Raw genomic sequence first — 22,443 nt, 5'->3', positions numbered from 1 at the left:
CTGCTGCACACACCCCCGCCCGCCGGTGACGTCAGGCCCACCGGGACCGGGCCTTTCACCGCAGCCTGCAGACACAGCCGCACAGGAAGGGGGGCCGGGTTCCAGCCAGTCCCGCCCCAGGCGCCGCTGCTCAGAGCCCAGCCTGACCTTCAGCCAGGGACCCAGAGCGGCTGCCCAGGACAGGCCGCAGAACCGGGGGCTCCCTGACCTTCCCGTTGGCCCTGACGCACAGCTCAGAGTTTAAGACCACCCGGGGGATCCCTGGATCGATGAGGCGATTAACTGAACGCAAATTCAGCCAGAATCCTCAGGGTGGACATGAAAGGGGATTTTAGAAATAACAATGAGCAAGGGTCCGGGACGGTCCGGGAGCGGGATGTGAAGGCTCGCACCGCGAGGATGGCGCTGGTGTTGGGCGATCCGCACGTCCCTAAACACGCAGGCCAGCTTCCTTGCTGCCCGAGAGACAGCCATCCGTCCCTACCACAGGGAAGCTGGCTGTGCTGAGCCAGCTACGAGGGCCTCCGACCTCTCGTCATTCTCCAAACCAGGGGCCTTCTTAAAGGATTTCTCAAGGATGAACCAGGAATGTCGCAACGTCACCTTGCAACCCGCCTTGAAAGGTGGCTGTCAGAGCAGCTTTAAATACTCCGAGATTTGACTACGCAGAGCCTCTGATCTAGCGGATTCCCCTCCAGGAGTGCACCTGAGTGAAACAGCCCTCACACACACAGACCCGTTTACGCGCAAAGATGTTCATCGGAGCGCCACCTGTAATTTCAAAGCACGGGAAAAGCCACGCAGCCAAGTCCTGGGACGAAGTGAGGTGGCCATTCACTCAATAAAATATTCCCTGTAGAAAATATTCACCAACTACTTACTATGTAGGGAAAAAATCAGAAAAGATCACAATAGGAGGGTGTTTTTCTTTTTTTTTAAAGTAAAACTAAACGGGAAGCATGTAAACGGTATATACAAAAAGGAAATTCTTAGAAATGCTCAGAGCAGGTCTGTTTTTCAGAGCTTGTGACGACCTCACGGTACTTGTCAGCGCGGTAAGAAAGGAGAAGGGACAGAGGGCAGGGGCAGCCCCTCCTGGGTGGGCTAGCACCGGCCCGTGTCCTGAATGAACCTGCAGGTGACTCACGAACTCCGGGCAGGAGGCACCACCCCGGGGTCTGGGAGCCAGGACGCTGGGCCCAGGGCTTTGGCAGCTGCCCATGCGACCCCAGGAAACTTCCCGGCCTAGGGGGGCCTCTGCTGCCCCATCTGGGAAATAATAAGAACACACACCCGGAGTGCATCCCAAAACACACCCACGTCCACTCTTGGACCACGTTCTCAAAGCCATCGGCGAAGCAGGCCGGCAGCGTGGGCCCTTTGGCAGAAAGAAGGCGCAGCGCGGCCCAGGGAAGGGGACGGGCTGTCCTGGGCCTCTGCCAGTCAGGACGGAGCAGGGACAGGGTGCAGGGCCCACACAGAGTGGCCAGGGTCCCAGCACTTCGTGCTCACCCACGGGGCCCCGGAAGGGCCTGGCACCCATGACCGGTCTCAGGCCTCCCAGGGGACTCTGAGGGCCACGGGGGCCCCCTCTGCCGCGGACACCGTGCTAGAAGGAGCGCTTACCTCGACAGGAAGGCGTGATGCTGGGTGATGGCCTCACAGTCGTAGGTGGAGGAGTCGCTCTGTTTCCGTGGCAACGGCCGCTGGGGCTCCTCATCCTCCGGCACGCTGGACACATCGATGCTGCTCTTGCTGAGACGCTTGCTGCTGGCCAGACCGCACGCCTCGTCCGCCACAACGGGGCTGTCCTTTGGGGCCACGCAGAGGAGAGGAGGGCACTGAGCTCACCCGAGACTCCGGGGCCCCACCTCCTCCCCAGGGTCTGCGCGAACCCCTCTCTCCTGAGGTGTGAGGGCGGCATTCTTCCGAGGAGCCCCACGGCAGCAACGGTGGGACTGCAGGCACGGGCGAGCCCCTGGACCCTGGACAGCTGTCCAGGACCTGGCCCTCAGTGAGCCCCACTCTTGGGGGACCGTGAAGCAACGCTGCATAAGCTAGCTACCGCGGACAAATGGGAAGGCTGACGTCCCCTCCCCCAGGAGAGGCCCCTGCTGCCCTGGGGCTGGGGGGCTCCCAGGGACAGACCCCCGCCCCATCCCCACCGTCTGGCCCGCACCTGCGTGCTGCTGACACTCCCCTTCCGGCTGTTGCTGCCCGGGCTCTCACCCGAGGGCCCCACACTGTAGCAGATGGCGTCAAAGGCCAGGAGGCCCCCCACACAGTCCCCGATGAGACACACCTGGAGAAGACACAGCTGGGGCTGAAGGCCTGCCCACCGCCGACCCCGCGCCCCCATATCCAGCCAGAGCACCAGGCGCCTACCATGGGAAGGTAAGGAACCTGTCCCGGCGAGACACGGAGAGAGCCCCCGTGGGGGACAGGTGCTCATTCTGCGGTCATGGTCGGCCTGACGACAGCACTCAGGCTAGGGGGTCAGGGGTCAGACTCAGGCCAGGGTCAGCCTGACGACAGCAGTCAGGCTAGGGTGTCAGGGGTCAGACTCGGGCCAAGATCAGCCTGAGGACAGACAGCACTCAGGCTAGGGTCAGAGGTCAGACTCGGGCCAGGGTCAGCCTGACGACAGCAGTCAGGCTAGGGGGTCAGGGGTCAGGCTCGGGCCAGGGTCAGCCTGATGACAGCAGTCAGGCTAGGGGGTCAGGGGTCAGACTCGGGCCAGGGTCAGCCTGAGGACAGGCAGCACTCAGGCTAGGGTCAGAGGTCAGACTCGGGCCAGGGTCAGCCTGACGACAGCAGTCAGGCTAGGGTCAGAGGTCAGACTCGGGCCAGGGTCAGCCTGACGACAGCAGTCAGGCTAGGGGGTCAGGGGTCAGACTCGGGCCAGGGTCAGCCTGACGACAGCACTCAGGCAGGGTCAGGGGTCAGGTCGGCCTGAGGACAGAGAGCAGGCAGGCCAGGGTCAGGCTAGGTCAGGGCAGGTTGGGGAGTCCGTCCTACCTGCCCACTGAAGCCGATCCCATCAGGGGACTTGAGGAACTCCGCGTAGACCTGGTTGGCCCGCTCGATGACGGTAGCCACCGCGTCCTGGTAGTGTGGGGAGGAGATGGCCAGCAGGGGCAGGGCGGCCAGAGGGACGTGGTCCTGGCTGTTGCCGAGGCAGCCCTCATCATGGCTGTAGGGGTTCAGGCTGCAGACAGGGTCAAGGGAAGCCCAGCCAGGCTCAGGAGCGGCAGGTGTGGGGCTGCGCACCAGGCAGAGGGCGGCGCAGGCACACGTTGGCCACAGTTAGGCCCCTGTTCGGGGCTCTAGAGGACAAGCTAGGCAAGAGCCAGAGTAAACAGGGCACAGGCGGGGGGCTTGGGGGGGGGGCACTGTGCTGGCTCCCCTGTGCATCTGTGCCTGCACCAGCCTGGGCTGTGGGCCTGAGGTCCCCTAGGGTAGCTACCCTCCCCTTCCCTCTTCTGCTGGGCCCCAAGCGACACCCCAATTGTGGAGGAAGCCACCTGGTGTGGAGCAGGGCGGGGACATATCAGAGCAGACCTCCTGGAGGAGACGGAGTTTGGACTACGTCTCAAGGAAGGCTTTAGGGGCGCGAGAAAGGAGGAGAGAGCGCCTTCCAGGCGTGGGGTCCCATGTCAGCCACCACGTGCAGATGAGCACACAGCTGCACGCATGACCTTGTGTCTGTCCTTCTCGGGAGAGGGTCGGAGCCTTCGTGGGCTTCGTGGAAAGGACCAAGAGAGCCTGCCCTACAGCATCTTCACGGCCAGGAGACAGTCCAGCCCCCTCATTCCCCTGCTTTCTCACCAGCAAGTCTCTCCCTCTGTGGGTGGCTCAGACCCCTCTGGGGCCAGCTCCCAGAGCCCACCCCGCCCACACCCCCACCTGGCCTGCCTCTGTCCCCTGGCCGGGAGGGACCAGCCCCCTGCCCACGGCCCAAGCTCAGGCTGACGGGGGCCCAATGCTGATCCTGCTGGGGACCTGACAGAGACCAGGACAGGCGACGGGGCTCAGGGTTTTCTGAGCAGGTGGCAGAGCCCTCATGGTGCGCAAGCTGGCCTAACAGCCCTTGCTCATCTCCGAAGAACACAAATTAGAGGAAACAGGCCTCAATTGCAGCCGGAGAGATTTTAATTAGCTGAGCAAGAACTCCCTCCTGGCAGTGACTGGTGTGATGGATGGCCAGGCAAGGGGCTGCCTGGGGGAGAAAGGCCGTTCCCCCACCCTCCCCTCGAGTGGCCGGGCTATCCATCTTGCAGGTGATCAGGCCGGGGCTGGCTGACCCAGCTCTGGAGGTCAGACGTCCTGTGGGCGAGGGCCTGGGGTCCTGAGATCGAGAGCACGGTAACTCCTGACAGCCGGAGCGGGGAAGAGGCCACTTCCCAAGTCCCATCGCAGGGCAGGTGCCCAGGACACAGGTTCCAGGGCTCCTGCCCTCCTGACCGGGGACCCCAGGGTGAGCCCTGGAGTTCTGGTTTTAACAAGAGTCGCGTCGGGCTGGGGAACTATGACTCATCCCGCCCCTCCTTCCAGCTCGGATGGAGACCTGCCCTGTGTGTCCCGTGACCGCAGACGGTCAGAGGGGAGGCTGCTCTGGGTCCTGGAGGCAGCGGAGACCCTCCTGTCTCTCAGAGGGAGGGGTGAGCCCCGCACACACTGCTTTCTCCCCCAGGGCCCAGGGGCAGGCTTGGGTGAAGAGGCCCGGCCCAGTGAGCACGCTGCCCCATCCCCTCCACCGGATGCCCACGAGAGCGCCGGCCCCCGGTGAGGACGAAGTGAGTCACAGCTCACCCCTCACTGTACCTGCTGCACCAGCATGCGGGACCCTCACAAAATCTCCAGCAGGTACCTAGGACATGATTATCCCCATTTTACAGATGAGGAAACCAGCACAGGGCAGTCTCTCCTGGGTCCTCCTCGGTGCCCTGCGCCGCCTGCATCAGAACACACATGCCCACTGGGCTCAAGAGCGAGGCTGCCCGGGTTGGACTGCCGGCTCCAGTCCCTGGGTACCCCTGGGGGGATCTGCATTAGCTTCTCGGGGCCTCGGCATCCTCCTCTGGGCCAGGAGACCAGGGTCTCGTGAGCACCGGGAGCAGGTCTGCACCACCGAGGGGGCTGGCGCCACCCGGCCCGGCAGAGAAGGACACGCTGCATGGCTGTTCACTGCTCTGGACTCTGCCCACTTCCCAGCACTGTGCTCCGGTCGGTCAGGGGCTGACGTCCCAGGGAGGTGCCCCGGGCAGGGAGCCGCCCCATGTCATCCTCACCAACCCCGGCCCGTCCAAAAGGGCAGGAAGGACTTAGAGACTCACTGAGAGACGAGTGAGAAGGCGTCCGAGCAGACAGCCGGGCAGGGCACAAACTTGATGAGGATGTGTCCCAGAGCCGCCGGGAAGTGGGCACGCGTGACCTTCTCCAGCACAGAGCTGAAAGTGTGGATGTCGGCCGCCTTGCAGGACGGGTCCCCCACGCCCGTGTCCAGGATGTTCCCCCCATGCAGCACCAGCAGGAGGACGTGCGTCTTGCAGGAGCGCTGTGGGCAGCCTTCCTGAGAAGGACATCAGTCGGGGTAGAGACAGAGGCAGAGACCCACCATCGCACGCACAGCTGTGGCTGGCCTGTCTCCACTCCCGACGTGGCGGGACCTCCTGTGCATTCAGAGGGAGGCGCACAGGCAGCCGGGTGACCAAGCCCCCCATTGTCGGGGCAGGAAAGCTCCTAAGAGGCCCTTCTTGTTCACACGGGAGCCAGCAGCCTGGAGGACAAGCCCAGGGTCCCACGGCAAGTCCAAGGATGAGGCAGTCAAATGTCTGCCAGAAACGCTGACCAGAGGGGGGCCCAGACACCCCCAGAAGCCCAGCCCACCTCGTTGTCTTCGTGGATCTCGATGCTTCCCTGGGCTGGGAACCTCTGTCTTCTCAAGGAGACCCGATACAGTTCTCCTGCGGGGGAACAGAGGACTCAGCACCTGCAGGCCTCCCTCAGGCCGGGGCCGCAGGTGCTCCCTGGGGTCCAGCTGGAGGGACAGCGTCCAGCCCCCGGCTCCAGATCAGCGGCACCAGAAACCTTCGTTCCGCACCCCCCCCCCCAGGAAGGGAGGCCAGCAGGGGCAGGCCCCCGCACGCGCAGTCCCTGGGGCCAGGGAGGCTGTCCCAGAAAGCACTGTCCTGTTTTCTTCACCCGTGACAACAGCAACAGCAGAAATGCCCTCTGCTGACCCCGGCTTCCAGCTGTGGACGCAAATGTGGGCCAAGCATCCTCTGAAAACCGGAGGCCCGTTTGAAGTATTTTTTAAAACATCTGCTTGAAGCCCTCAGAGCGAGAGCAAGGCCTTGAGTTAGGGGCCTGGGGCAGGCACAGCCCCAGAGAGGCATGGCAGCGTCGGGCCCACGCTCCTCACCACTGGGAGCTCTGCCGTGAGGCTGCCCCACGGGAAGGCTGTCCCCGCCTCCCCCAGCTGCCACTCCGCCTCTGGGGCCTCCAGCCTGAGCCCTGGGACCCGCAAGCAGCAGCCGCCGACCAACTCTGGCCCGCCACCTGTTTTTGTCAATAAAGTTTTATTGGAACACGGCTGGAGCGCGTGTCTGCTCACACAGGGGCCTCGGCAGCAGACTTTCCTAGTTGCCACAGAGTCCTGCAGAGCTGGCATATCTGCCCTCCGGCCCTTACAGAGAAGTCTGTGCGATCGATACCTACGTTCCCGAATGTCGCCGCCCCGGAGTCTGGGGTGGAGAGAGGCCCCCTCGCCGCCCGCCTGGTGCCACCTGCCACGCTGACCTTGCTTCCTTCCTCTCCCTGCTCCCCACGGGAAGGATAGCATTTTCTCCATGAGGCTGCACCACACGGCTAGACTATGACTTGTGTGCCTTCAGTGACGGGGAACTCACTCACCTCCTAGAGCAGCCGGTTCCATGCTGGGACGGTCCTTTGTTTCCTTGCACACACACACACACACACACACACACACACACACACACACACACACACACCGCCCCCGCCCAGAGCCTGCCCCACCTGCTAGGAGGCACGTGGGGATGCGGAGGCTCCCTCCGGGGACTCTGCGGGCAAGCCTGCAGCAGGGAAGGGTGGGAGCCCGGCCGAGGGTCTGAGTCCGATCTCCCAGCCACCCCTGGCCCCACGGTGTTTGGTAACAAGAAGTCTTTCTTGGAGGGCAAGTGCATTTCTGAACTCTTCGATCGTACAGACATGGCCCTGGTCTAAGGGCAACTGCTTTACGCGCGCAGGGCTGCCACCCACACAGGCGTGGGATGGTTTCCTCTATGATGGAGGTTTGGCCTGGAAATGGAGCAGGGAAACCTCGGGGTGAGGGAGGCCTGGCTCGGCCCGCACTTCCTCCAGCTCCTCTGGCCACTCGGCTCTTGGTAACATCCTGTGGACCCTGGGCCCCGACCTCAGGACGGGCCCCCAGTACAACACACAGGGAGCTGGCCCGGCTTTTGCTGAGCACTTACTGTGTCCCGGGCGCCATCTCCTACTCCCCACAACCGCCCCGGGGCTTTGGATCTCTGGGTATTAGTCCCATTTTCGGATGAGACATCCAAGCTTCACACCTCCTGGGTCACGTGCCCCAGGCCCCACCATGAATAAGGCTGAGTGAGCCTGCACACAAGCCCCACACCCAACAGAGGACAATGCCAGACGGTGGTCCAACCTCCCCGGGGGGGGGGGGGGTGACACCATGATCCCCGTCCGCAGGAGAGGAGACGCTCAGGCCGCCCGGCACAGACCTCCCCGCCAGAGCAAAAAAGCCACACTCCGTGGTGCGCGTGGCCTTGTGTGCGGCTCCGGGGCCGGTGCAGACCAGGAGACCATGACTTCCGAGGCTGGGGCGGACCTGCTTTGGAGCCAGAGTGTGCCTGAGTCCAAGTCTTGCTCTGAGCGGCTGTGTGAGCGGGGCTCGGTTTTCTCATCTGGGACATGGGGATGGCAGCCGCCCAGGGCAGGGGCCGAGCATGAATGAGCTCAGACGTACACAGCGCTCAGAGCGGGGCCGGCCACACACCAAGTCTCTGTCCGTATCAGTCGTGCACGCGGAGGACGAGCTGGGGCCAGAGCTGGCGGGGACACGGCTGCCTCCGCACACGCAGCCCTGCCCCAAGTCCCTCCTGAGCCTGGCGGCGACTGCGCTTCCAGGCTGCGATTGCTACCGATTACCATCGTGAGCCTAGAAACAAGCCGCAGGGAAGACATGAGGGTCCCGCCGTCTCCCGGGCACCGTGCCCTCCGCAAGCTGGGGCTGCGTCCTGTGCCTTGGGCCCCCGCCATGCTCCGGGCAGCGAGCTGATGCTGCATCCTGGCCACCTGGCTCAGCGGGGACGGGCCTGGCAGGGCCCTCAGCACCCCCGCGCCTTCCCTGGCCAACGGGAAGAGCCTGGCTTCATTTCAGTGTGCAGAGCCAGAGAGGTTTGGCAGGAGGGGAGGCCTCACCCGCAGACCTAGATCCTGCCCCCGAGGGCGGGCTAACAGGCCTGGAGGTGCCCCCCGGGGTCACGTGCCTCTGCAGACATGCAGAAAGGCAGCCTTGAGGCCCCCCCTGCCTGCGCCTGGCCCACAAGCCTTCTGCTCTTCTGCGAACCAGACACTCCCCCCAGGGTAACTGAGGACATGGGCTCTGGCTCGCCCACCAGGCCCGGCAGGTCCACTCCTCCCTGTCTTGGCTCATGCTGGGCCTCTGCCGGCAAGGCCTTCCTCCCTGGGCACACCAGCAAACTCCTACCTATATCGCAAAACCCTGCTCACCTGTTCCAGCCTCTGGAAAGCCTGCTCAGATCTACTTAGGCAGAGATGGTCACCTCACACCGTGCTCGGCTGGGCCTGGCTCATTGCCGTGAGGTTACTTGTCCATTTCTGCATCAAACTCGGGGGTCCCCCGAAAGCAGGATCATCAGCGGCCAGGGTCTAGCAGGGTGTTTTTGTGAGAACCCACTGCAGGCGAAGATCCCAGGCTGAACGTGGCCTGTGAGGCATCTCAAGCTCGTCAGCCGCTGGGAGAAATCCTGTTTAGGGAAGCGAAGTCTATGGGGACGTGCATCTCCTGGAAGGCCCCCGGGGGGCTGGTGTCCGGGAACCACGGCGAGCTCTGGGTCTGGCCTGGGCCTTATGTGTCCTCCCCTCCACAGGCTTCCCCAGAGCCTCCGGTGACGGGAGCGGCTGGTGGGGTCCTGGGAGGAGAGGAGCCCAGGGCCTCGTGGGCCGGCCGCCTGTTTCTCCTGATGTCTTTGTTTCCGCGGGCACGGCCCTATTCAGGCGGGGTCCCTGCGGTGTGGGGTTCTGGGTGGGGTGCGCCCATGACTGTTTCTGTGACCATGTCCTGTGACCGCAGCGCCCGCCCCCAGCACCCTGCCGGCCCGCCCAGCTCCCCAGGCTCCTGCTGCCAGCTGGAGAGGGGAGGCTGTATTCGCTTAATCACAGCCTTGGAAACGCACAGATTGTGACCACCCTTCTAATTACCCAAGTGCCACACTGTCCCTGACACAGAAGCCGAAGTCAGCACCCACGCGCTTGGCACGCCAGGCAAAGCGTCCCCGGCTCGGCAGAGGGACTGTCTCCATCTCTGCTGCCGCCAGCCGCGGGACCCACGAGGGCTGGAGGCCGTGGGTGCCCCCGGCTGAGGCTGGCCGCTCCATCCGACCAGCCCCTGCGGGCCCCCACCTGCCGCTCGTGCCCCCAGGCGAGCAGAGCCGGGCCCAGCTCGCGACCGTGTGGCACGCCCTGAGAGCGACCCCATCCTCCGTGCGCACGCACGGGCGTAATTCTGCGGACGAACCCCGAGTCTCTGCTGCCTGCTCTGAGTGGGATGCAGGATGTGGACCAGGAGTGTCTGCAAGGAACGAGAGCCTCATTCCCCGCGAGTGGGGGGGGAGCTCCGTGGCCCCGAGCCCCCGAGTGAACGCGTGCAGACAGGCACACACATGGGGGGCCGGGGTGGGAAGAGCCGGGGTTGAGGACGGGCGCCCCCGTCTGCGAGGTTTCGTTTGGATGGGGGGACAACGGGTGACCGTTCCCTGGACTCCGCACTACTTTCCCATTTTTCTCCGGTGAGCCCGATTTCCTTCGGTGTAAAGCCATTTGTGAGTGCATGTGTCACACTTAGAGCAAGAACACTTTAAACCAGCCGCAACCCCTACCTTCCCAAACACACACACACCAGAGCGGCAGGCCTGCCCTCGGGAGCTGGGGGCTGGCGAGGGGAACCAAGGGCGCGAAAAGGGGAAGGACGGCGTAACCGTGAGACTCGACGCGCGAATCAAAATCCTGCGTTTGGGTCACAAAACCAGCTGGACACTACGGCGGCCTCCTGCTCCGCTGGCTGGGGCCCAAACGCGTGTCCGGGAGCCCGAGGACCTCAAGAACACGGGCCTCGGCCGGGCAGGGGGCCGCCTCCACAGCCTCCGCGTTGCAGGCTCCACGGCCTTCAGTGCAGGAGGAGGGCACGTTCCTGCAGCTCAGGCCACTCTGGGGGCTCAGATGGAACCCAGTAACTGGCAGGGGGAGGGGGCCCCCGCCTGGGGAGGAGCAGGCTCGAGGGGACGCAGTGGCCCGCGAATGCCCGGGAGCTGCATTTGGGTCATGGGACTGAGGGCAGAGCCTGGCCACCAAGGTGGGGCGGTCTCTGAAGGGTGCACAACCGTCCCGGAGGGAGGCTGTATGAGCAAGTTGTGGAAGTGGACGCCGGGCAGGTGGACGCTGGGCAGGAACTCCAGGCAGGTCAGGGCCCAACCCCGTCATCCAGGCTGAGGAGGCTCAACCCCCAGTGGCCGGTCAGGCCCCCAGAGGCGCTGGCCCACACAGAGGCCTGACCACTGCCCTGCGGAGTGAGCCTGCGGGGGGAGGGGGAGGAACCGCCACGGAGCCCACCCGGCCCTGCTGGGAAGTGGGCACAGAGACAAGGAGTCATCAGCGTGCTCCCACTGGCGCACGCCTGCACACTAACCCCCTGCCGCGTCCAGAGAAAGGACAGGGCATGGCTTCTAAGCATGGCCTCTGAACCCCAAACCTAGGGATGCCCACCGAAATTACTCCAGAAGGCCTTTTTCTCACCTCCCAGATTGGCTTTCCCGTGCTGCCGGGGTGTGGGGAAGCAGCCCCTCCCCGTTCATGGCTGGAGTCCGCGGAGGGCGGTTTGGCAAAGTCACCGGAAACACCCAACTCCCTGGACACCCCGGACCGAGCCTTGTGCAGACAGGTGCACGCAGGATGCCAGCCACGGCTGCGCGGTCATGCTACAAGCACGGAAAGCAATCTGTGCCCACCCGCGGGGTCGGTGAGACAATTAACGCCACGGTGAGACAGGACACGCCACCAAACACACTGAGAAGCTAAGAACCCCGACAGGTGATGACCGCCCGCGAGGAGCAGGGGGCAGAAGGCGCTGCGTGCGACGTGCCTAAAAATGCATACAAGTGGGTATTTATGGAGACGTCGGCATGTGCAGGGAGTATGTCCAGCCATCACCGCCGCGGGACGGGAGGAGGGCGCGTCACCTTCATCCTTTTAGAATTCCCATGGTCGCCGGGCGCTGCCCACTCAGAAGTCAGGTTAAAACGAGACTTTTCTCAGGGCCCGTGGAGCTGGCTGACTTCCTTTCAGAAATACTAATTTCTGTTTTCTCCCTGCTTGGGTTTCTTTGCCTTTGGGGAGGCTTGTGGCTGTGCTTCCTGGTTTTTGTTTCCAGAAGCTCTTTTGTTCCCAGGAGGAAAAGATTTGAGGAAAGGGATTCTCTCGGGCTGAAAAGAGACGCCAGCCCCCAGCCCAGGCTGAGACCAGTGGGTGGTACCCTGAGGGGCCTGGACCACCGGGCCAGGGGCTGCAGAGCGGGACGCACACGCAGGACTACAGGGCTGGGGCTCCCACGTGCCAGCGCCACGGGGTGGGGCTCTTGACTGCGACCTGCCGGGCTGGGAGCCGCCCAGGCCTGGTCCTGTGCCCCCGAGTTCCTCTAAACCTGAGGATGCGGTCCTTTCACTGGGCCCTCCTCCAGCCCCGCATCCGCACAGACCTTCTTTCTCCGCTGGAACCCTGACCAAGTCACGGGCTAGATTCTACCTACTCTACAAAACCCTGTGCTATGTTACCACCCCAGCTTCTCCTCTGGGCTTCAGCACCAGGCCATAGAATGGTTTTCAAACCTTCTCCCTCTCACCACAGGGCCTTTGCACATTCTCTTCTTCATGCTACTGTGTCCAAATATTCCCTCCTGAAACCTCAGGGGTCCTGCCCCTGGGGGCGTCCATCCTTGCTCTCCTCCCAAAAGCACTGCGGCTCTCTCTTCCGGGACAAGTCCTCAGACTTCTGGCTTCATGGTCACTTGACCTGGCATTTCCTCCATCCCCAGGCCGTGAGGTCCTGCAGGGTTTGCTTGTGCTCCATTTTACCTCCAAAGACCGTCCAGACGCTGGCATCTAAAAGATGCTCGTGAAATATTTTTCAAACAAATGAGTGAACAAATATCTTGTTCCCGCTTTAGACCCTGCAAGTGTCAGAAGCTGAGGACGTCCCCAGCAAAGCGCAGACGCTGCACAGACTCGCATGGACACACACGCATCCTCGTGCACTCACACGCACGCGCACACGCCTCGGCACACACACAATGGGCCTTGTCAAGCACAGACGTGCACACAGGCAAGAGGAACGCTCCCCAGGCGGCCGTCTGCCACCCTGAGCTCAGTAAAGCCGGCTAAATATAGCCTGTCTGCAGCTGAGCTCAGCAAGCTGCCCACACAGCCAGGAAAAGACACGTTACCCGGGGCGGGGGGGGGGGGGGGGGGGCGGGGCGGCCGCGGGCAGGGGGCTCCGGGCGCCGCAGGGCAGGGGGGCCATGGGGGAGGGCGTCCACAGGCAGGGGGCTTTGGGCTCAGCATGGGGGGGGGCCAGCAGGGAGGGCGGCCGCAGGCAGGGGGCTCCGGGCTCTGCAGAGTGGGGGTCTGGCAGAGAGGGCGTGCACGGGCAGGGGGTTCCAGGCTCAGCATGCGGGTGGGCCGGCAGGGAGGGTGGACGCGGGCAGGGGGCTCCAGGCTCTGCAGGGTGGGAGTCCAGTAGGGAGGGCAGCCACAGGCACACCAGAGGGGAAGCCCTTGGTGGTGGTCCAGGCATCTGAGCTACTGGTCTGGCTGCTGGCCCCAGGCCCCAGCCAGTGGGACGTGAGGTCATGCCCACACACAGTGGGGGTGGGTGGTGCTGGACGGCCACACAGGTTCCACAGGTGGTGAGACCACGGAGCCAGGCTCAGTCAGGACACAGCCCGAGACCAAGCGGGGCTCCGCTGGAGGCCAGGGCGGAAGCTTGACCGGGGCGGAGTCCGCAGGTCAGAAGGAACCAGGACTGGCACTCAGTCTACGGTCGCATCTTGGTCCGGGGACAAGGGAAAGTTCAGCGTCCCACCGCGCCACCCATAGCCTCTCCACGGGGACGCACCAAACGCTCCAACTTCCCAGCGAGCTCCTGGGGAAGCCGCTGAGTGTCTGTGCGCTCCTTCCAGGAGTGGGAGTGGGAAGGATGGGGAGGGCCGGTGGGAAGGGTGGCCGCAAGGTCGTGCGGGGGGGATGGCGGGTGGTCTGCCTCCGTCAGGAAGGGCTGCCATGGGGAGGCCGGGAGGCCAGGAGGCCCGCGTGGAGGGCGGCATGGAGGGCGGCGTGGAGGCCCGTGGAGGCCCACATAGAGGGTGGCGTGGAGGCCCGTGGAGGGCGGCATGGAGGGCGGCGGGTCTGGGAGAGAGTCAGAAGTCAAGCAGGACCTCTAGGTTCCTGGCTTGAGTTTGTGGAAAAGGCGCCTTCACTTTGGACGGAGGAACGGGAACGAAGCTGGGGGAGCAGCGATGAGTCGCGGCCCCTGCATCCCGTGCCAGGTCAGCCGTGCCGGAAGCTGTGGGTGTTTGCTGGGCTTGGAGCAGCGAGAACTCGGCCGACAGACGGGACCAGGAGGCACAGACAGCGACGGAAAACCAGAGAGCGCTAGAGCGTCCACGCTAACGGGGCTCTGAAACTCCACGTGCACGCGTCCCGGACCCCTGTCCCAGGCCCCCTGTCCTCGGACCCCCTGTCCTCGGACCCCCCAGGCTCCCTAGGTTCCCTGAACGGAACAATCTAGTTCCAAATAACGGGCCCAGGCAGAGGCCGCGGGCTGCCGGGCCATCTGCAGCTGCAGGATGAGGGTGGCTGCGGCCCCCGAGGAGTAGGGAGGACGCCTCATGCCCGCACGGGGGAGCTGGCCCGGGACACAGCTCTGAGCAGGGACAGCCGAGCGGCCACAGGACCCTCAGAGCCCACGAAAGACAGAGCTGCGTGCGGTCCTGAGATTCATCCCCGCACCTGCAACCAGGCGTGACCATGGCCAGGCTCGTCGGAAAGCCAACCACATGCGGGAACCGTGAATGCGTCCCGCGTGGGAGGTGTGGCCACTCCGCCCCTCAGCAGCCCTGGGAAGTAGGCCTTATGGTCATCTCTCCACAACGGAGAAAAGGGAGGCTTGGAGACGTTAGGGAGCTCGCCCGGAGCGGCCCAGCACGGAATGAAGGAACAGGCCTCAAACCCAGGCCCAGCTCCCTTCCAGCTCAGAGGCTGTGGCACCAGCCCCAGGACTTTCTGATTCCTGATCCAGGGTAACTCGTCCCAGCCCCCACTTTATTTCTAGTGAGGTTTCAAAAACCGAGTAGAAACAATCGAGAAGACCGCGCTCGGGGAAGAAGGCCGCGGCCAGGAAAGCACATCACGACCGTCACGGACTTGCACTCTGCCAATTCTGGATCACGAGCAAACAAAGCACCACGGACGACCACTGTCATTTCAAAAGCAAGAGTGCCCGCGCGCCAAGCTCCATGGACGGCGCGGCACAGTGGGTAAATGGCAGCACCACCAAGGGGCCGCGTGCCCGGGGGAGGGCGTTCTGTGCTGTAGGTCTCGCCGTCCAAAGGCTGGCACTAGACTCAGCCCACCGGCCCCGCCACCACGTTCCGGCGCGTCCTTCCTGAATAAGAGGATCCTGAAGGCGCAGACTCGCAGGACAGCCTTCAGCACAGAATTCTGATGAAGATCTATAACCACGGTTTAAAAACAAAGAGACTTTGCTTCCCCTTAAACACACGTTTTTTTTAGCCCGGTCCAGAAGCGGCAGACGTGGGGTCAGCCCTGCTGCTTTCCCTCTGAGGCGGGCCCTCCCTCCCTTGCTGAGGGACGTGGCCAACCCCCCGCCACAGCGATGGGAGGTCTGACATCTGGGGGCGGGCGGGACCTGCCGGGAGAGATGCCCTCCAGGGGCTGGCTAATTCCCAGAGATGAACGAGCCTTCCACCTGCAAACACCCAATCTCGTGGTCCAACCACCTCCTTCACGCACGAGCCAACCCTCCCCTGCCCTGAATTCCCCCAGGACAGACTGCTGACACCCCCCCATTTCTCAGAGTCGCTGCTCCTAAGCCATTGCCACCTTTGCTGTGGAAAACACTACCTGGGCTCCAGGCTATGTACCCCCAGGCTCCATCCATTCCCCCCTCCAGGGCTGTGCACCCCCCATGCTCCCTCTGACCTGGGGGCCGTGCACCCCTGCACTCCACCCCCGCCCCGGGCCCGGGCCAAACCTGGCACTTCCCTGTGGCCCTTCCTCTTGGGAAATGTGAATGTATTGATCTCTCCAGGTCTTCACTCAGCCACCTCTGTAGGCTAAAATCTGGGTGCACGTTCAGACGCAGGCCCGCTCATGCTGAGCCCCACACACTTGTGGCCTGAGCTTTGGGGGTGCCCCTGACAGAGGTGCCCGGGCCTCCCAGCCCCTGACGGGCCTTGTCCACACCTGCCCCTGCGTGCAGAACAACTCCTCTGCACTGGCCCCTGCCATGGGAATGCAGACACCCTTCTGAAGCTGAGGGATGGACGAGCCTGGGGCGTGGGTGGGCAGCGTGGCCTGAGCCCCCAAAGCTGCAACCACAGATCCAAACAGCAGGAGAGAGAAGACAGGGGTTCTGAGCCCCAACTTGCACCTTGACCCTCCCCGACCCCAGCCTGCTGAGAATCTCAATACTGCCAACAGCGGACACGTGGCTGAGACGGCCCACCAAGTCCACCCAAGCGTCCAGGGAGGATGTCCTCAGATCATGGTGTCACCCACGGACACTCTCCCAAGTGGGTCCCTGGGTCAGGCCCTGCGGGAAACCTCGAGAAGCCCCATTCGACGGACGTGAAGGTCAAGGAGGACTTGGGGGCAGGCGGGGAGGGTCAGTGTCTGTGTCACCCAAAGAACCTTGTCTCAGAAGCTCAAAGGCCTTGCACCCCGTTCCCGTCCTGCCTCTGTCCACAGGCAAACGACACATGAGGCTTCGCGGGGTCCCATCTGCTGTGCTGGGCTCAGCCTCCTGGCCCACCCGCCCCGAGCTGCCTGGCAGGTGGGAACTCGGGACCCCAAGCTCAGCTCACAGGGCAGGGAGGGGCCCGGGGCCCAAGGAGGCTGGACCCACCGGGGAGAGACAAGCATCCTGGGGGTCAGGCTTAACTCACGCTGCTTCTCCTGGAGGGCGCTGGAGGTGCACGGGGTGCTCCCGTCTCCTGCAGAGAAACAGAAGACACATGAGCGGACTCCCATCACTGTCGTGGACGCTGGGGGCCGTGTGGGGCTGCCGCCGGCCCCTTCCCGGAGCTGGGGGTGGGTGGAGGTCTCCCACCCCTCATGCACCACAACACAGGGAGCCAGGATCATGGGGCCTGGCCTCTGCCCACCTCAGCCAAGGCACCACCTCTGCCCCCAGCCTGGCGGGCTGCCGGCCCTTCCCCCCATCCCCACACAGTCAGTCCCCAAGTCCTGTGGGGTCTGGCCCCACAGTGTCCACCGGTGTCCCCACGCCTGGCACAGTGCTTCTCAGCCGCACACGCTCCCCATGTGCGCGACTCCAGCCGAGCTCCGTGGACCATGGAAATAGCCTCCCCATCCAGGAGAAGCCATTCTCGGCAATTATGAAAGTCACAGAAACTCCTCATTGACAATGTGGGAAACACTAACAGACATAAAGAAGGAAGAAATTATCTCATGATCCTGTCACAGAGAGAAAGCTGGCGATGCCCTCACGCCCGTCCTTCCAGGCTCTTCCAAACGCATCGTTGGGGCCTGCCGAGGTCACATCCGCGGGGCAGGCGGGGCCCCTGTCCCTTGTTCCGGAGCTGCCCCCCGGAAGGCATCACAGACCACAGCGAAGCACAAAATACGCATTCTGTACCTCACATTCAAGCATAAGCGATTCCCCAACCAAGTCACAACACCCGTGAACATCCTCCCAAGGCATGAGAAGAACGTTCTGCAGGGGAGAGATCACGGCTGACTTAAAAACGACCGAGCTGGAGAGAAGATGCGAAATCCCGCCATCGTACTTATGCCCACAACCGACATCTCTAGGGTTGAAGCTCTTTGTGCATTTTTAGTGACCTCCTTGAAATCACACAGCCACGGAGGGGAAGTCCGGGTCCACAGCAGGGAAGGGTGGGCCCCAGCCCACACAGCCCCCGGGGACCCCTGCTATCGCCCGGCTGAGCTCTCCGCCTCCGGTCGCCAGACTCACGCCTGGACGCGCACTCTGCCCAGGCCGCTCTCCCGCCTGCGGGCCCGCAGTGGCTCCCCTTCATCGCGGTTTGAGCCTGGCAAGCAAGCCTCTCGGGAAAGCGGCCCCTGGGTGCCTGCTCAGCCTTCTCCCGCCCCAGTGGCCAGCACAGAGCCAGGGCCAGCAGAGGCCAGCTCCCTCCCTCCAACCCACTGCTCCCCCAAGGGATTGCTCAGAAAGGAGACCAAGCCGGAAGCCCCCGGAGCCCCCAGACCCAGCCGGCCAGGCCCCAGCCCACGGGGGTCCAGGCGGTCAGGCCCCGTGCACGACACATGCGGGGCCTCAACGCTCACATCTAGCCCACCAGCTGAACGGCCCTCGGCTCTGCCCTCTCTGCGTCCAGACCAGCCGAGGGACGGCAGAGAAGTGGCCCGACCAGGGTCTGGGGAGCGAGGTGGCGCCCCGGGGCAGGACCATGCCCACAGATCGCAGCCTCCTGAGCAGGCCTGAATTCCCTGAAGCAGAGGTGTCTGCCGCATCCCCAAGGACCCCCGTTCTCGAAGGTGTGGTTCAACGTCCAGGACACCCTTCCCAGGCAAAGTGACTCTTCCCTGCCCTGCAGAACGCAAGGACGCTCAGCTGGGAAACCCCGCACCTCCCGCCAACCATCCAGGGGCTGATGGCAGCCCGGAGCTGCCTCCCCGGAAGCCTGGAACTGCCTCCCCATGAGTGAAGCGGCCCCAGAGCACCCGCAGCCCCTCCCCCTGCCCGCCAGGGCCTCCTCTGCAGCTCAGGTCCTCACAGGAGTCCCAGTCGACCACCTCCCTCCCCACTGAGGCCCAGACCTGAGTGCTCACAGAGGCTGCCAAGACCAGAGAGGGGAGCCGCAGAGCTGGGGGTGGGCTCCCACTGACTCGCTCTTGCTGTGTGACCTAAGGCAGGTCACCCTCCCTCTCCAGGCCTTGTTCTAGCACGGTGGCCCGAGCTCTCGGGTCCCTGTGCACACTCAGGTGCAAACACCTGTATGCAGACACTGGGCCCTCCTGTGCTAGTGTGCGGCCCCTGGGCAGGTCACTCTGCGTGCCTCAGTCTCTGCCCGATAACCTGGGGAGCCGGTGCTGCCCACCTCGGGGGGCATTCATGCGTGGAGAGCCCTGAGCACACAACCGGGCGCACGGCGAGCACTCAGCAAGTGGGTCCTATCTGCTTCCCGACTCCCAGCGACTGGGGCAGGATGTGTCCCCGTGTCCGTCAGGACCGCAGGCAGAGGACGATGGACAGAGCCCGGGTGCGAGGGAGGTGCAGACGAGCGCAGGGGCCTGGCCTCACAGAGGAGCCCGCTTGCAGCATGATGAGGCGGCCACGGCGGCGGCTTCCCCGTGCTGAGCCCGCAGGTGCCGCGGAAGCGAGGAAAACCACCGCCAGGCCCACAGGTCAGGCCGAGACCAGCGTCCCGTCTGAGCCCCATCAGGCCCACGGGGAAGTCAGCTCCCACCTCCCAGAGACATGGGGCCCAGCGTGGACATTAAGACCCTCCTGTGCTGAACACCTTCCACCTGCCCAGCATGGAGGGAGGGGCTGGGGGGGATGTGGGAGGCCGAGGGGGGACTCATTCCCACCCAGGGGCCCCAGGGACGCGTCCAAGGGAGAGCGGGGCTGTGGCGGAGCCTGGCCTGGGAGGGAGGCCCATTTCCCGGGGAGGAAACCGAGCCCTGGAGAGGCAAAGCCCAAAGCCAATACTTTGGACGGCTGCTCTGCCCTGAGACGCCCTGGGGCACGTGCCCCTGACCCCAGCCCTCCCCCACCCAGGCCCCGTGGGCAGGTGCAGGGGAGGAGACACCCAGGGAGACCGGGAGGGGGCAGGAGGCAGCCCCAGTGCACACTCTCTCCCCATCCCACCTGGCTGCACTTACAAAACACAGATTTAAAGATAAAATTATTCAGATCTGGGAACACTGGCCCCCAACCCAAGGCCCTTCAGAGCTTTGGCCGCAAGCCCTGAGCACAGCACACACGCAGGGGTGTCCCACGGGCACCTACTACGTGTGAGGGCACGGAGCTGAGGGACAGGCCCGGTCTGACTCACGGCCGTCCGTTCTCGCGCCAGGCCCTAGGGGTGACTCGCCTAGACAGTTTCCGAGCCACTGACACCATAAAACACTTTCGTTACCAGAAATGGAGCAGGCCTTGTATCCCGGGCAGGATTTCAGTGGCCGTAATGACGGGTAGGGAGGTGGAGCAGGGCCGCGGAAGCCTGAGGCTGGGGAGCAGGGGCGCAGAGCTGGAGGAAGCCAGGAGGGGGGTCTCTGCAATGCCAGTGCCCCCAGGACACATGCGGGTCGGCTGGGAGGAGGGAGGCCAGGCGGGAAGGCAGAGCCAGCCCCAGGACCGGGGCTTTATGGCTTGCCTACTGCGTCCCCACACGCTTGATCACCGAGATTCGGCTCAGAAGGATAAAGTCGGTACCCAATGTCTACATCTGGCCCCTCTGGACGCCCCGGTCCGCCAGGGGCTCGTCCCGTGCCCCTTGCCCCGTGGGGGCTCCTGGGATGGCTCAGGCAGTGTGGACGGTGCTTCCTCCGGGGGAGGGGGTGTGCCCAGGAAGGCTGGGCTGCCTGGCGCTGGTGTCTCCCGTGGTGAAGCCTGAGCTGGGCGTCGAGGGGGCTGGAGAGGCCACGGATCCGACCACGGGGCAGGAAGGAACCGGCTGCAGGAGGAGGTAAAGCCTGGAGCCCTCCCTCTTCCCCGGCAGGGCTGAGCCCCGGCTTCTGCCCTTCCTGCCAGGCAGGCTCCTCAGAGGAGGACGACGAAGCAGGTATGCACCAGCTCGGCTCTTGCTACCCAAGGAGACCCCACTTGGCTGCACCCCTGCCCCAGCAGACAGGAGGGGCCGTGCAGGGGGCGGAACGCAGGGCAGGGCCCCGTCTCCTCCCCACAGACGCGGTTTCCCCTCCCCACCCACTTCCAACAAACCAGCCCCCCCCGACTCCGGGATGGAGAGAAGCATTTCCACCACACACCTGCCTCACGGAAGTGGGGGGAGCATTTGGGCAGCCGGGGCCTTGGGGAGGAAGGCGCTGGCACCCTCCCCACCGCGGCAGCCTGGAGGGCAGAGCTGATGCCCTGGGCTCTGCCAGCCACCCTGGAAGCAGGGCTGAGAGAAAGACCCCCACCCTCCTGCTCAGGGTGCCCCTGCACATGGAGCCTCCAGCATCTGCTGAGCGGCAGGGTCAGGGCTCCCTCATGACCTCTCACCTGGCCCCCTGCACCCCTGCACCCCTGCACATATTCCCAGGCCCTCCTATAGCCTTCTTATTGGCTTCCAGAATGAACTTTCTAGAAAGTGGTCCTGCTTGAACTATACCCCATGGATCCCGAGGGCCCCCCCGGGAAGGCCTGGACTCCTCGCCATCCCAGGGCTTTGGCTTCAGCCTCCCCTCCCCACCGCTCACTGTCCCCAGCCCTGCACCTCGCACTCTGACTTCAGGCAAGAGGAACCCTGTGTGCTTCCCCCATTTCCTTGCTGCTCATCCCTCCTCTGCATCTCTGCACCTGCAGCTCCTTCTGCCCGCCCGGGGCACCCTCGTGGGTCGGTCCAGAGCCCAGCAAGACCTCCCGGCCCTGCATGTCCCTGCTCACGCTCCACATCCCGTGGACCCCACTGTTGTGAGGGGTCAACCCACTGGACTGTGTCTGCCCGCCCCCGTCTGCAGCCGTCAGTGTGTCCCCAACGTCGCCCAGCATGGAGTGAGTGCCAGCACGCGTGGGTCGAACGCACAGCGAGGGAGGGAAGGCATGAATGTGCGGTGAGCCCCTCCCCGCTTCAGGTCCGGAGAGGCAGGGCTGTACACAGCAGGCTGGTCGGCACTGCACACAAGAGCCCCCCTAAGCCGTGTGGGGCAGCGCGGAGGCAGTCTGGGAGAGGCTGGGCATCAGGAAGGCTCCCGGAGAAAGTGCTCACGGTCAGCAAGCAGCCGCCTGGTGGCTTTGGCTAGAGCACCGGGTGAGCAGGAGAGGAGGGGGAGCATGGCCTGGAAGTGAGGACTACAGAGTCGAAGACAGCCTTGGGATCGGTCTGACAGCCCCCTACAATGTCCGTGGTGGGAGCCAGCCACGGCTGATTGACTCCTGGGGCCATGGTGAGCTTACTAACCCTGGACAATTACAACGGCCGGAGGGAAGGCGAGAAGCTCACTGATGGCCTCCGTGCCCAGCTGGGGGATTTACCCTTCACTCCTCAGACAAGGAAAACCCACGTGCCGGCCTCACTGCAGAATGAAGTCATTGGGTTTACAGCACACTGGGGCTGAACAGAAATGGTAAACGGATAACATGATCCAGGCTTTTTCTCCTGCCCCAAATCCCTAGAAAATGACACCAAATATTTTCCTAGGAATTGGTCTTTAGCAGTACTATAAAATAAGAAGGGGGTGTCTTTGGCAGACCAGACGGTGTCAGGCACACCAAGAGGTAGACAGCAGAGAGAACGGATGGGGGTAGATAGCGCTGGTGACGGGGTTTGCAGAGCCCACGCAGAATGAAAACGTGGAGACCCTTGCTCAAAAGTAATAAGAATTTTAAGATAGCAACAGCAGAGCATAAAATCAAGTGTGAGACCCTTGTCAGCATGGAATTTCCGAAGACTTCAAAGGTCAAACGTCCCTTACGCCGCCTGAGGAGAGAGGAAGCCATAACCTGCATCCTGCAGAGGAAGGAGGGCCAGCCAAAGGCGGGAGGAGGGAGCAGGCTCCTCGATGGAAAATCCAGGGGCCAAGGAAGCTTGTGCAACTGCCTGGGTGTGTGCTCGTTCTCCTTCCAACACCGGCTTGTACTGAGCAGAGGCATCTGCCTTCAGGTGTGGGAAGCGCTGAATGTTTGAGGAAC

General features: G+C 63.8%; 1 protein-coding gene across 2 annotated transcripts in view; it reads right to left on the bottom strand.

Moving 5' to 3' along the window:
- PITPNM3 (PITPNM family member 3) overlaps window positions 1–22,443 on the bottom strand; it is a 66,663-nt gene that overhangs the window by 18,432 nt on the left and 25,788 nt on the right. For both annotated transcript variants that reach the window (XM_027568447.2, XM_027568448.2), the window contains exons 4-9: window positions 16,529–16,576; window positions 5,890–5,966; window positions 5,337–5,572; window positions 3,019–3,208; window positions 2,180–2,302; window positions 1,627–1,811 (exon numbers count right to left, since the gene is read on the bottom strand). In XM_027568447.2, coding sequence (XP_027424248.1) covers window positions 1,627–1,811; window positions 2,180–2,302; window positions 3,019–3,208; window positions 5,337–5,572; window positions 5,890–5,966; window positions 16,529–16,576 — 859 coding nt within the window. The remainder of the gene's footprint in view (window positions 1–1,626; window positions 1,812–2,179; window positions 2,303–3,018; window positions 3,209–5,336; window positions 5,573–5,889; window positions 5,967–16,528; window positions 16,577–22,443) is intronic.

The sequence above is a fragment of the Zalophus californianus genome, chromosome 16 (assembly GCF_009762305.2).
Source record: "Zalophus californianus isolate mZalCal1 chromosome 16, mZalCal1.pri.v2, whole genome shotgun sequence".
NCBI classification, from domain to species: domain Eukaryota; kingdom Metazoa; phylum Chordata; class Mammalia; order Carnivora; family Otariidae; genus Zalophus; species Zalophus californianus.
Note: the sequence above shows the minus strand (reverse complement) of the source record. Positions and strands in the feature narration are given on the sequence as shown.